An 11,786-nucleotide genomic window follows, 5' to 3' on the forward strand; every position below is an offset into this window, starting at 1 on the left:
CCTCTTGAGCTGCAACACACAGGCAATGCCATCACAATAAGTTTTCATCAATTAGGCCATGTAAAATCTTTTGCATCACAATTACTGGTAAGTTAAGACCTATAATTGAAAGAAAAAAAAGTATAAAAAAATTTATTAAATATGTTTAGGCATTTGTTGGGCCGTTGGCAAAGTTAGAAGACTCGGAGAAACTAAACATATTTCAAAGACATGAAGAATATGTAACGTTTTTTTTAAAAAAAAAGATATCAATGAAGATTAATATGATTTTGTACTTTTTTTTAAAGATGGCTAAATGTATCACTGATCATTTTGATATATTCTCTGAAATCTTCGTGGATAATATAGAGTCTAAATTAGTTTGCAACTATCTTTTTTATTGTTAGAATTTCTTAAAAACAACAGAATTCAGCATCGAAAAATGATTTGGACTTTATCAAATTATGTAAGCCACTAAATATTTTGATTATTGTGTGCATGTTTGTTTTTTCTTGCTCATACTTTACTTTTAAATAGCTTACTATGAATCCAACCTTATTAAACTCGATGTAACTGGTTGAATTATTTTAAAGTAGAAACATTCTAATTTTTCTTTTCTCTCTCTTTTTTTTTATAGTGCTACACATTGGAAAACAGATGATCAACTTCTTGATTTAATAGTTTTGTTAAAATCATTATTCGGAGCTGATCCAGGACTTACAACAAGGCCAAAGGGAAAGCCTATTTTTAATATTTTATGGAATATTTTTATCAATTTATTGGATCAAAAGCAAACTCATAAAATTCAAAATAACGCATTGGATTTACTCCCAGTGTTTATATGTCTAGATGATGATTTCACTATAAAAGTAAAATTTATTTAGTTGTTTAAATACAAATGATTAACCCTGCTATTTTATATTAATATAGATAAAAGAAAAAATTAGTTTGTTTTTTGACTATTATTACTCAGATCAAAGTAAATATTATCTCAAGAAAGGTACAACAAGGTATTAGCTATGTCATTTTTTTTTAGGGGATTTTTTTTTAAATTAACAAAATAATATATATATAGATATAATGAGTTTATAACTATATTAGATAAACTCTTAGAGACCATGACTACTTTTAAGTCTGTGGTTATCTTTAATTTGCTATTGTCGACCTTTGCAAAATTGGAAAACCATACACATGAAGAAGCTATCAAACGTAGTCTTGAGAAATTTTCAAAAACCTTAGGAAAGAAAAGCTTTTTGGAAGTCACTGGATCCTGTTTGAGGTAAAACCGAAAGTATACATATACATGTATATCTTAATTATGTTTATAGTATCTTTAAGGATGAAAATTATCTACTACAATATCGTCAAAGCCTTTTAGATGTAGTTATTATATTGCTTACAAATTCGGATGAAAACAATTTAGTCTCATTTTACGAGAGAAATATTAGCTTTATTATGGGCGTTGTACAGAAGAAATTAACAGATTGTATCAAGGACCAGCCTATTGAATTAACTATAAAATCATGTTGTCTACGATTGATGCAAATATCCTTTTATATTTATATATATATAAATATATATTAGAGATAATATACTTAGAATTGCACTAACTTATTGTATTATACAAATATATCCTTAACCCATCTACCTTTTTTTTTTTCTATACGCTTTTTATGAATTGTTGCCTAAAACAATTGTAGATAAAAATAGGCCTATTGATAAGATATGGCTGGATTCCGAAGAGAATATAGAGAAAAGGCACCTACAATCTGATATCATTTCTACATTTACATCTATGTTACGAACCGCTTCACCAAGTTTAAACATGGAAAAAAGCGAACATTGGAATGCGCAGTTAAAATATAATCAGGCTGTATTTAATACGACAGCCGCATTTGCATTACTGTTAGCGGATAAAGAGAATTTTTATAATAGTTTCTTCTGCGAAGAATCAAGAACTAATAGCTATATATGGCGTAAAATTATAGATATCACTCAGCCTTTATCATTGAAGTTGGAACTGGATCAACCTCTTATTAAATCAAAGCTTGAAGGTATAAAATCCATAATGGGTTATAATGCAAACAACGAAGAACGTAATATATCATATATGTCATCAATTGCTCTTACTGGTAGTAGGTTAGTTTACATTTATAAGAGAGAGAGAGAGAGAGAGTTTGTTTATAATATTTAATAATTTGATTTTATTTATGTATTAGCTTAACACAATCATCATTTTCAGAGGTAATAATCTATAACGTTAATTTCATTTCTATATTAATATGAGACTGTTAAATATAGATGGTACTTGAAGAAAGTCAGCATGACAAACAGGAGCAAAACGCAAAAGATAAATATTTGAATAGCTTGCACGATGAGGATACTCAAATGGAAGAAACATCAGATAAAACTGATTTTAACGATATGGAATATGATGAAGAATTTGAAGTTGATATATTAAATCAAAATTCGGTTATGAGATCGCTAACAGAAGTTGTAAAAAAATTAAATAATGAAGTGTGTTGTCCTAACAACTATTCACCTGACACTATGCCAACATGGATGAAAGGATTATTAGGTGCATTTAATAGTGAAAAAGGATATAGTGAGGACAATGGAATTATTATTCAAGCCTATATTGTAAAATTAATCACTAATTTTCCACTGGCTTTTGAAAAATATGCTCGACATTGGATCGGACCTCTAATGGATTTCATTATTAAAGGAGATATGTTTGGGACACCTATCAACTATCTGATCCAGGATTTATGTATTATATTGATTGTATGGGGTAGAGAATCTGAAATTCCTTTATCTACATTAAGAGAGTGTCATTTCTCATTATCACGATTTTTAGTAAGTGTTATTAAAATACTCTTCAACTCGTTCTAAAGTTCACTTTTTTTTCTCCTCCTCCTTTGTATAGAAATATTTGATAAAAAATGCATACCATGAATCACCTCGTATTATGAAAAGTAATATACAGATAATTAAAGGTATATTCGAAAATTACGGCAAGTTTTGTGCAGTCCCAACGGTATGTTTATTTTACAACTTTTTTTTTTTGACAATGTATTAAAACTTGCTAAATAGAGGGCTATATACGAACAATTTCATCATATCAAAGGAGAAGAAGCTAAAAATATTATTGGGCTTCAAATTACTGGTATAATATATGGCAATGGTATAGCTATCTATGATCCTTATGATAGAGACCTTTTGGGTTTATCAGAGCTTACGTTTTATACGGATATGGCAAAAAATATAAATTATAAAGATAGGAAAAGTATGGATATTTCATCCGATGCTGCTGAGGTATATCTTACGTGATCTCTATTATTGTATTAAACTAATGTATTATTTATGATTGTAGCTTATGGGTTGGACACTAAAAATTTTAAAAGATAAAAACGACCCTTTGTCAGATCAGTTGCATTCGATATTCAAAAAAATGGTATAAATATAAATATACAGGTTTATATTGTGTACTTATTTTATATATATAAAGCTTATTGATTTAGGCAATTCAGGAATCCATTCAGCAAAACATTTTCTGAAATGTATGAATCGTATATATCTCCATGATCTTGAACTAGGAAAAGAATTACTGTCTACTGTTACTCAAAGATTGATTCATTTTAATGCAGATGAGAAGGTTTTAGCTTTAAACTTTATTAGTGTTTGTTGGAACAATGATGATACAACTTACTATTATTTAAGACGTGCTGGTTTATCGAGAATGTTAACTAACAGAGATGAGAATCTTCAGTTAGCTTCTTTAAAGGCTTTAAACACCCTTTTTGACTCCGTAGACGGAGAAGAATTAAATTTGCATCTTAAGCAACTTGAAAAAGTATTTCCCAATCACAAGAATACTGAATGCAGGGTAATTCTTTTATATATGCATATATATAACCAAAAAAAAAAAAAAAAATGATTACTTGGTGTTTAAGCTAATGATATATACGTGAACATGATTAGTTTCTATTTTTTGCTTTTTTGAAAAAAGCCTATAAAAGTCGAAAATTAAACAGATCTCAGTTACAAACAGCAAAAGCTCGGATCTATAGAGGGCTAATTGATAAAGATGAGAAAATAGCAGCAGATATGTTTGACTTTATTAAATCAGAATTTCAACTTGATGATGATATTCTATCAACTTTATTAAAAATTACTAGGTAAAATAATTCAAATAATTTTACTAAAAGATAATATAATAATAGGTGAATACCTTCTCTCTCTTTTTTTTTTCTTCCTTTTTAGCAATATGTATTTAAAAGAAACAGAGGACATATATCTATTATGTGCTACTCGAGTGATTCTAAGCAATACTAAGAAAACCTATGATTTCAATCAACCTATTTTTGAAAATCCCTTAGATACTAAAAACAAATATGATGTAGGCTATAAAAAAATTGATACTTCATGGTATAGCACTTCATCAATGACTCCTATGTTTGTTTCCACCTCTTCTAAAACGGTAAAATAGAAAAAAAATCTTAAAGCCATTTCTAATTTTCTTTTTTTTTTTTTTCCTTTTTTTAGCTGAATGTAGAAGACTTGGAGTTCGAATTGAGAAAAACGCAAAGCTTATTTGAGTTCAGTGCTACACAGGGCAATGGTCCATCCTTGTTAGCCACTTACAATCCTACGAGCCAAGGAAGTATGAGCAATGAAAGATATGACGATAAAACTATCGATGATGAAACACATTTGTAAGTATTTTTTTTTTTTGTGTAAATAAGTTAAATAATGTGTATATTTATTTATTTATTAAAAAAAAATAGAGGAGAAAACATTCAAAATAGGGCTATCAAAAAAGAAAAGCGTTATTTTACGAAACGCTTCTTCGTTCAATCAAAAAATGCTATCAGCCGCTTTCATGCTGATCGTAACGAGCAATTACAAAAGAAATTAAGACACTTGTTAAATACAAGGAAAGAAGCTATGGAAAAGAAAGTTACTTTAAGTAGATCTTATAGAGCTGGTAAGCATATTATGCGTATATCAAATGACAACTCTAACAAGTTTTGAACTTTTTTTTTTTTTTTTTTTTTTTCAAGGTGAAATTCCTGATGTCCAAATTAGTCGAAAAGAATTATTACAACCGCTCGAAATATTAGCAACAGCAGATTTTAATATTTCTCGTTTATTATATAGTAGTCTAGCGATTAGTATAGTCAATGAATTTGAGCAAATGGTAAAATTTGATTTATACAATATATATATATATATTATAGTTATTTACCTTTATATAAAAATGTTAGGCGACTGATGATGAAAGCAATAATTACAAGCAAGCCTTTTTCAAATCAATAGAAACAAACTTGAAGATAAGTCAATCTTATTTTACTCCCACAATTGGTGCATTTTTACGTATCATTTTTGAACTTAATGCGCCTATAAATAATAATCTTCTCAGAGAAGTGAGTCATAAAAGCTATAATCACCATATTGGTATCGCAATTCTTGAAAAACAGCTTGATTATGGAGATTTTTATGAACGACGTAAGAACATATACTTTCTTTTTTTTTTCTTTCTCTCTCTCTCTTAATGACTAATTTGATATAATTGTATAATATTAGCTGCAAAGAGGACTAATACATTAACACCAACTAAAGATAAATGGATTTATCTTGCATTATTATACCAAAATATTGATGAACTAGAAATTTTTGAAAATATATATTTATCCAATGTTTCAACTAATGAGTTTGCAAAAAGTATGTTTAATTATATCATATCATATATGTATATTCATATTCTTTTTTTTTCTCCCCCCTAAATAGATGGTATCAAATCACAAATTAAAGGAGATTATGCTATAGCCTTTAATCAATTTGATTCAGCTGTTTCACAATCAGGAGTGAAAGAAGATATTGAATATTATTTATGGCAGGAACAAATGCTTTATTGTCGAACACAACTAGGACAATGGGAATTTATTGCTAGGGATGTTAAAGACCAAATACACAGTAACTGGAGCTCTTTATGGGGAGAAAATGAGGTATAGTCATGATAGAAACGATATTCCTCATGTGTGAATTTAATAGTAAACAAATATGTTAGGATCCTTATCTCGAATATTTCATTAGAAGTGCATCTAAACTTAAGGAAGGATGGATTTTAGATGATGTAAATATAGCAAGTCCTGAATTAGTGAACTTGAATAAGGACACTATAAATCCTGTCTATAGCTTCTTGGATAATGCTTATGAAAATGAAATACATAAAGAAAAAATTCTTGATAGATTTGCTTTTGGTATGTAATATTAGTTTGTTAGATGAACAGATAAAGGAAAATATAGAAGAGCATGGTTGGTAATAATAATGATCCAATTTTATTAGAATGGTCTATTATCGAGACATTGCGTAAAAACTATAATAAAGGACGTTTATTTATTAACAAAGCATATAATGCTATGTTATCGTCTTGGACAACATTACATCCTTTAGCTCACACAAGCCGTTTAGCTCGACTTGCTCACCTGCAGAAGGTAAGTTACTAATTTGAAAATAATTTACATTACCCTCTTTTTTTTTATTTATTTATTTTTTTTAACTATTGCCAAATCTTAGGCTGTCGAACTAGATGATTATCTAAAGCTTCATAAAGATTTTGAGGATGGTGAATTTAATAAGGATAAAATTGAGTATTTTATAAAAACTCTTACTTCAAGGTAATTACTTTATAGAAGTTTGTATAACTTTTTTATTGATCAATTTGATACTATAGATATCCCGATATTAAAACTGACCGTATGGATATATGGGATGACATTCTTCAGACTCGATTTGAGTTTATTGATGATTTAAACAAACAGGACTCAATGGTAATTAATCTTAGATAATTAGCATATATATATATAAATATAGATGTATATGTATTAAAATATATTTAGATTATACACGATATGAAACCATTCTTTTGTGATGCAAAAATTAAATTTACATCTGCTGTAGTAGATGCAGCGCTTGAGCAGGGCAATCTAACTGTTCTTTCCAAGCTATTAAAGCTTTTAAAAGAAATGAATGCAACTTATGAAGCTGATATTACTCTTATTCGCTATTATCAATATGAATGTCTTAATAGACCACCGGAAGAAAAGAGTAGATATATAGCGCGAGCAATTATAAAATCATTAACTTCAAAGGTAAGCTATATAGTTTCGTTAACATACATTGAATTTCTGATTTTTTTTTAAAAAAAAAAAAAAAAAAAAAATAAATAAATAAATAAATAAATAGCCGCCTACAAACTCTACCGAGCATGAAATTTATAAATGGGGAATAATTACAGCAAATTCCTTTGATATAGTCAAACAGGAACTTATTTCTGATCCTGATTTATTTGATAGAACATTAAAAGATGAAAAAGAGACCTTTTAAAAATTGCAAAAAAGAAGAATTTGGAGTCTTACATCGAAAATGCAGAAACCTTTGTGAACTATCTTGAAAAGACAGGATATGATATTCTGGCTGAAGTAGGAAAGTTAAATATAACCAAGGTAAGTCCCTTTACAAAATCTTATAATTTTTATGCTCTTATTGAGATATGATATGATTAGACATCTGAACGAGCGGAATATTTATGGAGGTTAGGAAAATATTGTGATGAATCGTTGCATGTATTACAAGATGCTGTATCTATCCTTCAACCTGAATTTAATCCTCTAGAATATTGCAAAATTGTCATAAAATCTTACTTTCATGCAATTGAATGGGGTTATAAAGACTCTAATGACTATTTCCCTCGTTTACTTGAACTGCTTGAATTATACCCCGAATCAGGGCCAATATTCAAAACTTGTGTAAGTATAGGATACTTGTATATATTAAAAAAAAATGCTAATAAGTATTTTTCTTTTTTCATATTATTGTAGTCATTAGAACTTAATGCTTCTTGGAAATATATAAGATGGATTCCACAATTAATATCTTCAATGGCTTCACCTATTGCAACATACACTATGCCAATTTTAGAAAGGATTGCTAAAGATTATCCTAAAGCTTTGTATTATCCTTTCCAAATGTCATGTGAATTTTATGAATTAAAGAAGGGTCAACTTTCGAAAGAAACTTGTGAAGTTATAGAAAGAATTATGAATTTAATCCGTTCACCTATCATGGAGCGATTTGCTATTGAATTAAAGCGATTAATTGATCCAGATCACATTATCAAAGATTTTATAGAATACATAAAGGTAAAAAATTTATATATATATATATATGCATTTATAAAGAAAAAAAAATAGATGTAATTTATCATATATACATAGTCTATTTTACTTGAAGAGGATACTCCACAGATTTTTATTGAATCTAAATATAAAGAATTTTATCAACTAGTATTAAATAACTACAGTGAAAGTTTAGGGACAATTCCCAAGAGGATAGCTGCAAGTCATGCTCGTACATTTATCCGCTATTTTGGTGAAAATGGTAGCAAAATTTCAAAGCTTACTAAAGAGCAATTAGAAGAACTTGGCAATTATTATAAAACCAAAATTAGAGAAACAATCCCGAATGATAAAAATCGATTAAGTCTAAAATCCTACTCACCGTGGTTGAGTTCATTTAAAAATATTGAACATGATGATGTATATTTACTTTCAAAAAAAAAAATAACAGAAAAAAAAAATAGCAAAAGGAAACTAAAAAATAAATAAATTATAGGAATTGGAAATACCTGGTCAATATCATGGATTAGCTAGACCTTATCCTGAACTACATTCCAATATAGCTTCTATAGACGCTCGTATTTTGATGATGGCTTCAATGCGAAAGCCAAAAAGAATTACTATTTATGGAACAGATGAAAAAGAATATAAATTTCTTGTCAAGGGCGGTGAAGACTTGCGCTTAGATGAGCGTATAGAGCAACTGTTTAATATAATGAATAGTATAATTAAAAGAAATGCTTTTTGCTCCAGCCAAAACATTCAAATTAGCACATATAAGGTAAATAATAGAGTGTATTATCCATTCATTGGATATACATTTAATTCTTATTTTTATTTTTATTTTATTTTTAGGTTATTCCTATGGCATCTAATCTTGGTTTGATTGAATGGGTGAGCCATACTTTACCTTTACGGGCTTGTATAGAAAAACATAAATCAAACTTACTTATGCAAAATGCTGCCCGAAAATATAGACGGTGGATTATTTCTAACCATCATCCATTACGTCCAAATGAGAACGAATTTAGTAAGTTACAAAATTAGATTTCATATCATAGGTCTAATAATAAATTAATACATAATAAGGAGGATATTATGCAGCATTCGCACAGCCAAGGGATAAGATTGTATATCATTTTGAAGCAATTGCTAACTCAGTCCCAAATACAATGCTTAAAGATTACTTATTTCAGTTAGCCTCTTCTCCAGAAGCTTTCTTATTTTTAAGGAAGGATTTTGCTTATAGTATAGCATGTATTTCTATCTATGGTTATATTTTAGGTATTGGTGACCGACACCTTGACAATTTTTTATTAGATGAAAAGAGGTACATATATGTATATAGACGTAAAAGACAGAAGATTTAATTGTATTTATATAATTCGTATTTTTTAGTGGACGTTTGATTCCTATTGATTTTGGATATGCTTTTGGTGCAGCTTCGGAATTAATTCCAATCCCTGAGATTGTTCCATTCAGACTTACACGTCAGTTGATCGGAGTATTAGACCCATTAGGAATATCTGGCATATTGGAAGATGCAATGATAAATATATTAAGCGGTAAGAATAAATTTTAAACAAGATAGATAATGTTGAATGCTGAGATCTTTCTTTACATTGATAGTTATTCAAGCAGAAAAGGAATTGTTATTAAATATTATGAGTGTATTTGTTAAAGAGCCTTTATTAGAATGGAAAAAATTGCCATAAAACGAAACAAAAACAAACGTATGTATACGAATAATTGAATTATGCATTTTTTTTTTTTTTTTTTTTTTGAGTGATTTAATTTATAGGACAAGAAGATGATGAGTCACTCAAGGAGACATCTTACTCAATAGACAAAAATATCGAATGGTATCCACAAAAGAAAATAGATACCGCTAAAAGGAAATTAAATGGAGAAAATCCTGCTAGTAAGTAAAAATATATTTTTATCTACAGATGACTAATGATGTTCGGTATAATAGATATCATTGTATCTGAGCTTATGAATGGCCACTCAAATGAACCATGGATAAACAATATTAAAAGTATTGCAAAGGGTGTTCCTGGTGTAGATATACGAGCCAATATTGGAAATAAATGTAAAAATGTGAATGAACAAGTAAAATGCCTTATTAATCTTGCTACCGATTCTCGAGTTTTGGGTGTCATGTACAGAGGGTGGCAGCCTTATCTCTAAAATATTTTATCATAAATATAAATATAAAAATATATACATATATGAATCATTGATATATAATAAATATCACATTATTTGCCCTTATTAATGCTGTATATGCAAATCTTTTATTTGATCGAAGTCACGAGCAAATAGCTTTCAATTTTAACTTAAAATCTTGCCTCTTTTTTTTTTCCGTTTTTTTCTTTTCTTTAAACTCTGTTATAATTCATTTGAAAAACAAAATGCTTTCACCACCAATCAATTTCCCAAAATGGATCAAAGAAAATAGTGATAAACTTCAACCACCAGTAAATAACTACTTATTATTTAAAGGAGAAGATACTATTATTATGATTGTTGGAGGACCAAATAAACGTACAGACTATCATATTAATGAGACTGAAGTAATAATAATAATAATTAAAAAAAAAAGAAATGATACTTAAACTTTAAATTATCAGGAATGGTTTTATCAAGTCAAGGGCAAGCTATTAATCAAAGTTGTTGATGATGGAGAATTTAAAGATATTATTGTTGAAGAAGGTGACATGTTTCTTCTTCCTCGTAAGTCATGTTATAGTTTAAAAAAAGTAAATTTTCTTCCCTCCCCTTTTAACAATTCTTTTTATAGCAAATGTACCTCATAATCCCGTCCGATTTGAAGATACAATTGGTATAGTTATTGAAAAAGTTAGATTACCCCACCAGATAGGTAAAATTAAAAAAAAAAAAAAAATTAAGGTATTTATTGTGTAACATGTTCCTTTATATAAGATTCTTTACGATGGTACTGTGAAAAAGAAAACTGTCGGGAAATAGTATATCAAGAATCCTTTTATTGTGAAGATCTTGGCACACAATTAAAACCTGTTATTGAAAAATTTGCTGCTAGTGAAGAGCTTCGAACTTGTAAAAAATGCGGTCATTTAAATTCAGTGAAATAATAATAATAACAATAAAGTTTATCTGATACACGATTTATGAGTAAAGAACTAAAAATAGTCGACACATTATAACAGATGAACTTCAACATGTATTAGTTACATATTGAATAGAAACAAGGAACCTGGAAATACTTAGTTCCATTCATAAAAATTCGAAAAATCAAATAGACAAGATGAGTATAAATATGAATATATATGATAGATTCATTCATTCTGCTATCCTTGTCTGCCCAGTGCCAATGAGGGTTCAAATAAAAAATAAACATATAAATATCGGAAATGATTTGCGGTAGTCAAAGGGGAAAATATGATTGTATTAGGACTAATGTATTTCATGGAGACTTATACTAAATGGATTTACTAGAGAGATAGTTTAGTTTGTATTTCTCTTAAAAGAGTAAAGAAAAAAAGTTGTTATTTTATATATTGTAAGCGGGTTTTATTATGATATTAACTAAAATGATTATCAGAGATTCGTATACGAAGAGTTTCCAACTAACATGTGGATTA

At 28.4% G+C, this 11,786-nt stretch overlaps 2 protein-coding genes across 2 annotated transcripts; both read left to right on the forward strand.

Moving 5' to 3' along the window:
* Nucleotides 1-421: 421 nt before the first annotated feature.
* On the forward strand, nt 422-10,434 carry BX663DRAFT_493038 (uncharacterized protein; the record flags this gene model as incomplete). Its single annotated transcript, XM_051525306.1, has 38 exons — nt 422-445; nt 517-548; nt 617-848; nt 910-989; nt 1,055-1,258; nt 1,308-1,507; nt 1,680-2,118; nt 2,199-2,223; nt 2,281-2,835; nt 2,906-3,016; nt 3,073-3,294; nt 3,353-3,433; nt 3,488-3,865; nt 3,961-4,157; nt 4,243-4,459; nt 4,525-4,694; nt 4,767-4,966; nt 5,043-5,179; nt 5,247-5,487; nt 5,566-5,703; nt 5,770-5,987; nt 6,050-6,242; nt 6,329-6,477; nt 6,560-6,660; nt 6,717-6,813; nt 6,883-7,134; nt 7,229-7,297; nt 7,384-7,488; nt 7,549-7,791; nt 7,864-8,184; nt 8,260-8,580; nt 8,657-8,941; nt 9,016-9,190; nt 9,250-9,490; nt 9,559-9,725; nt 9,790-9,828; nt 9,962-10,081; nt 10,136-10,434. 38 exons carry the CDS (start codon nt 422-424, stop codon nt 10,348-10,350), a joined length of 7,194 nt encoding a protein of 2,397 aa, XP_051388101.1. The 3' UTR covers nt 10,351-10,434.
* Nucleotides 10,435-10,574: 140 nt separating this feature from the next.
* Nucleotides 10,575-11,276, forward strand: BX663DRAFT_425768 (3-hydroxyanthranilic acid dioxygenase; the record flags this gene model as incomplete). Its single annotated transcript, XM_051522508.1, has 4 exons — nt 10,575-10,736; nt 10,794-10,896; nt 10,964-11,044; nt 11,107-11,276. 4 exons carry the CDS (start codon nt 10,575-10,577, stop codon nt 11,274-11,276), a joined length of 516 nt encoding a protein of 171 aa, XP_051388102.1.
* Nucleotides 11,277-11,786: the final 510 nt, after the last annotated feature.

This window comes from Cokeromyces recurvatus (assembly GCF_025118155.1).
Source record: "Cokeromyces recurvatus strain NRRL 2243 chromosome Unknown BX663scaffold_1, whole genome shotgun sequence".
In the NCBI taxonomy this organism is placed as follows: Eukaryota; Fungi; Mucoromycota; class Mucoromycetes; order Mucorales; family Mucoraceae; genus Cokeromyces; species Cokeromyces recurvatus.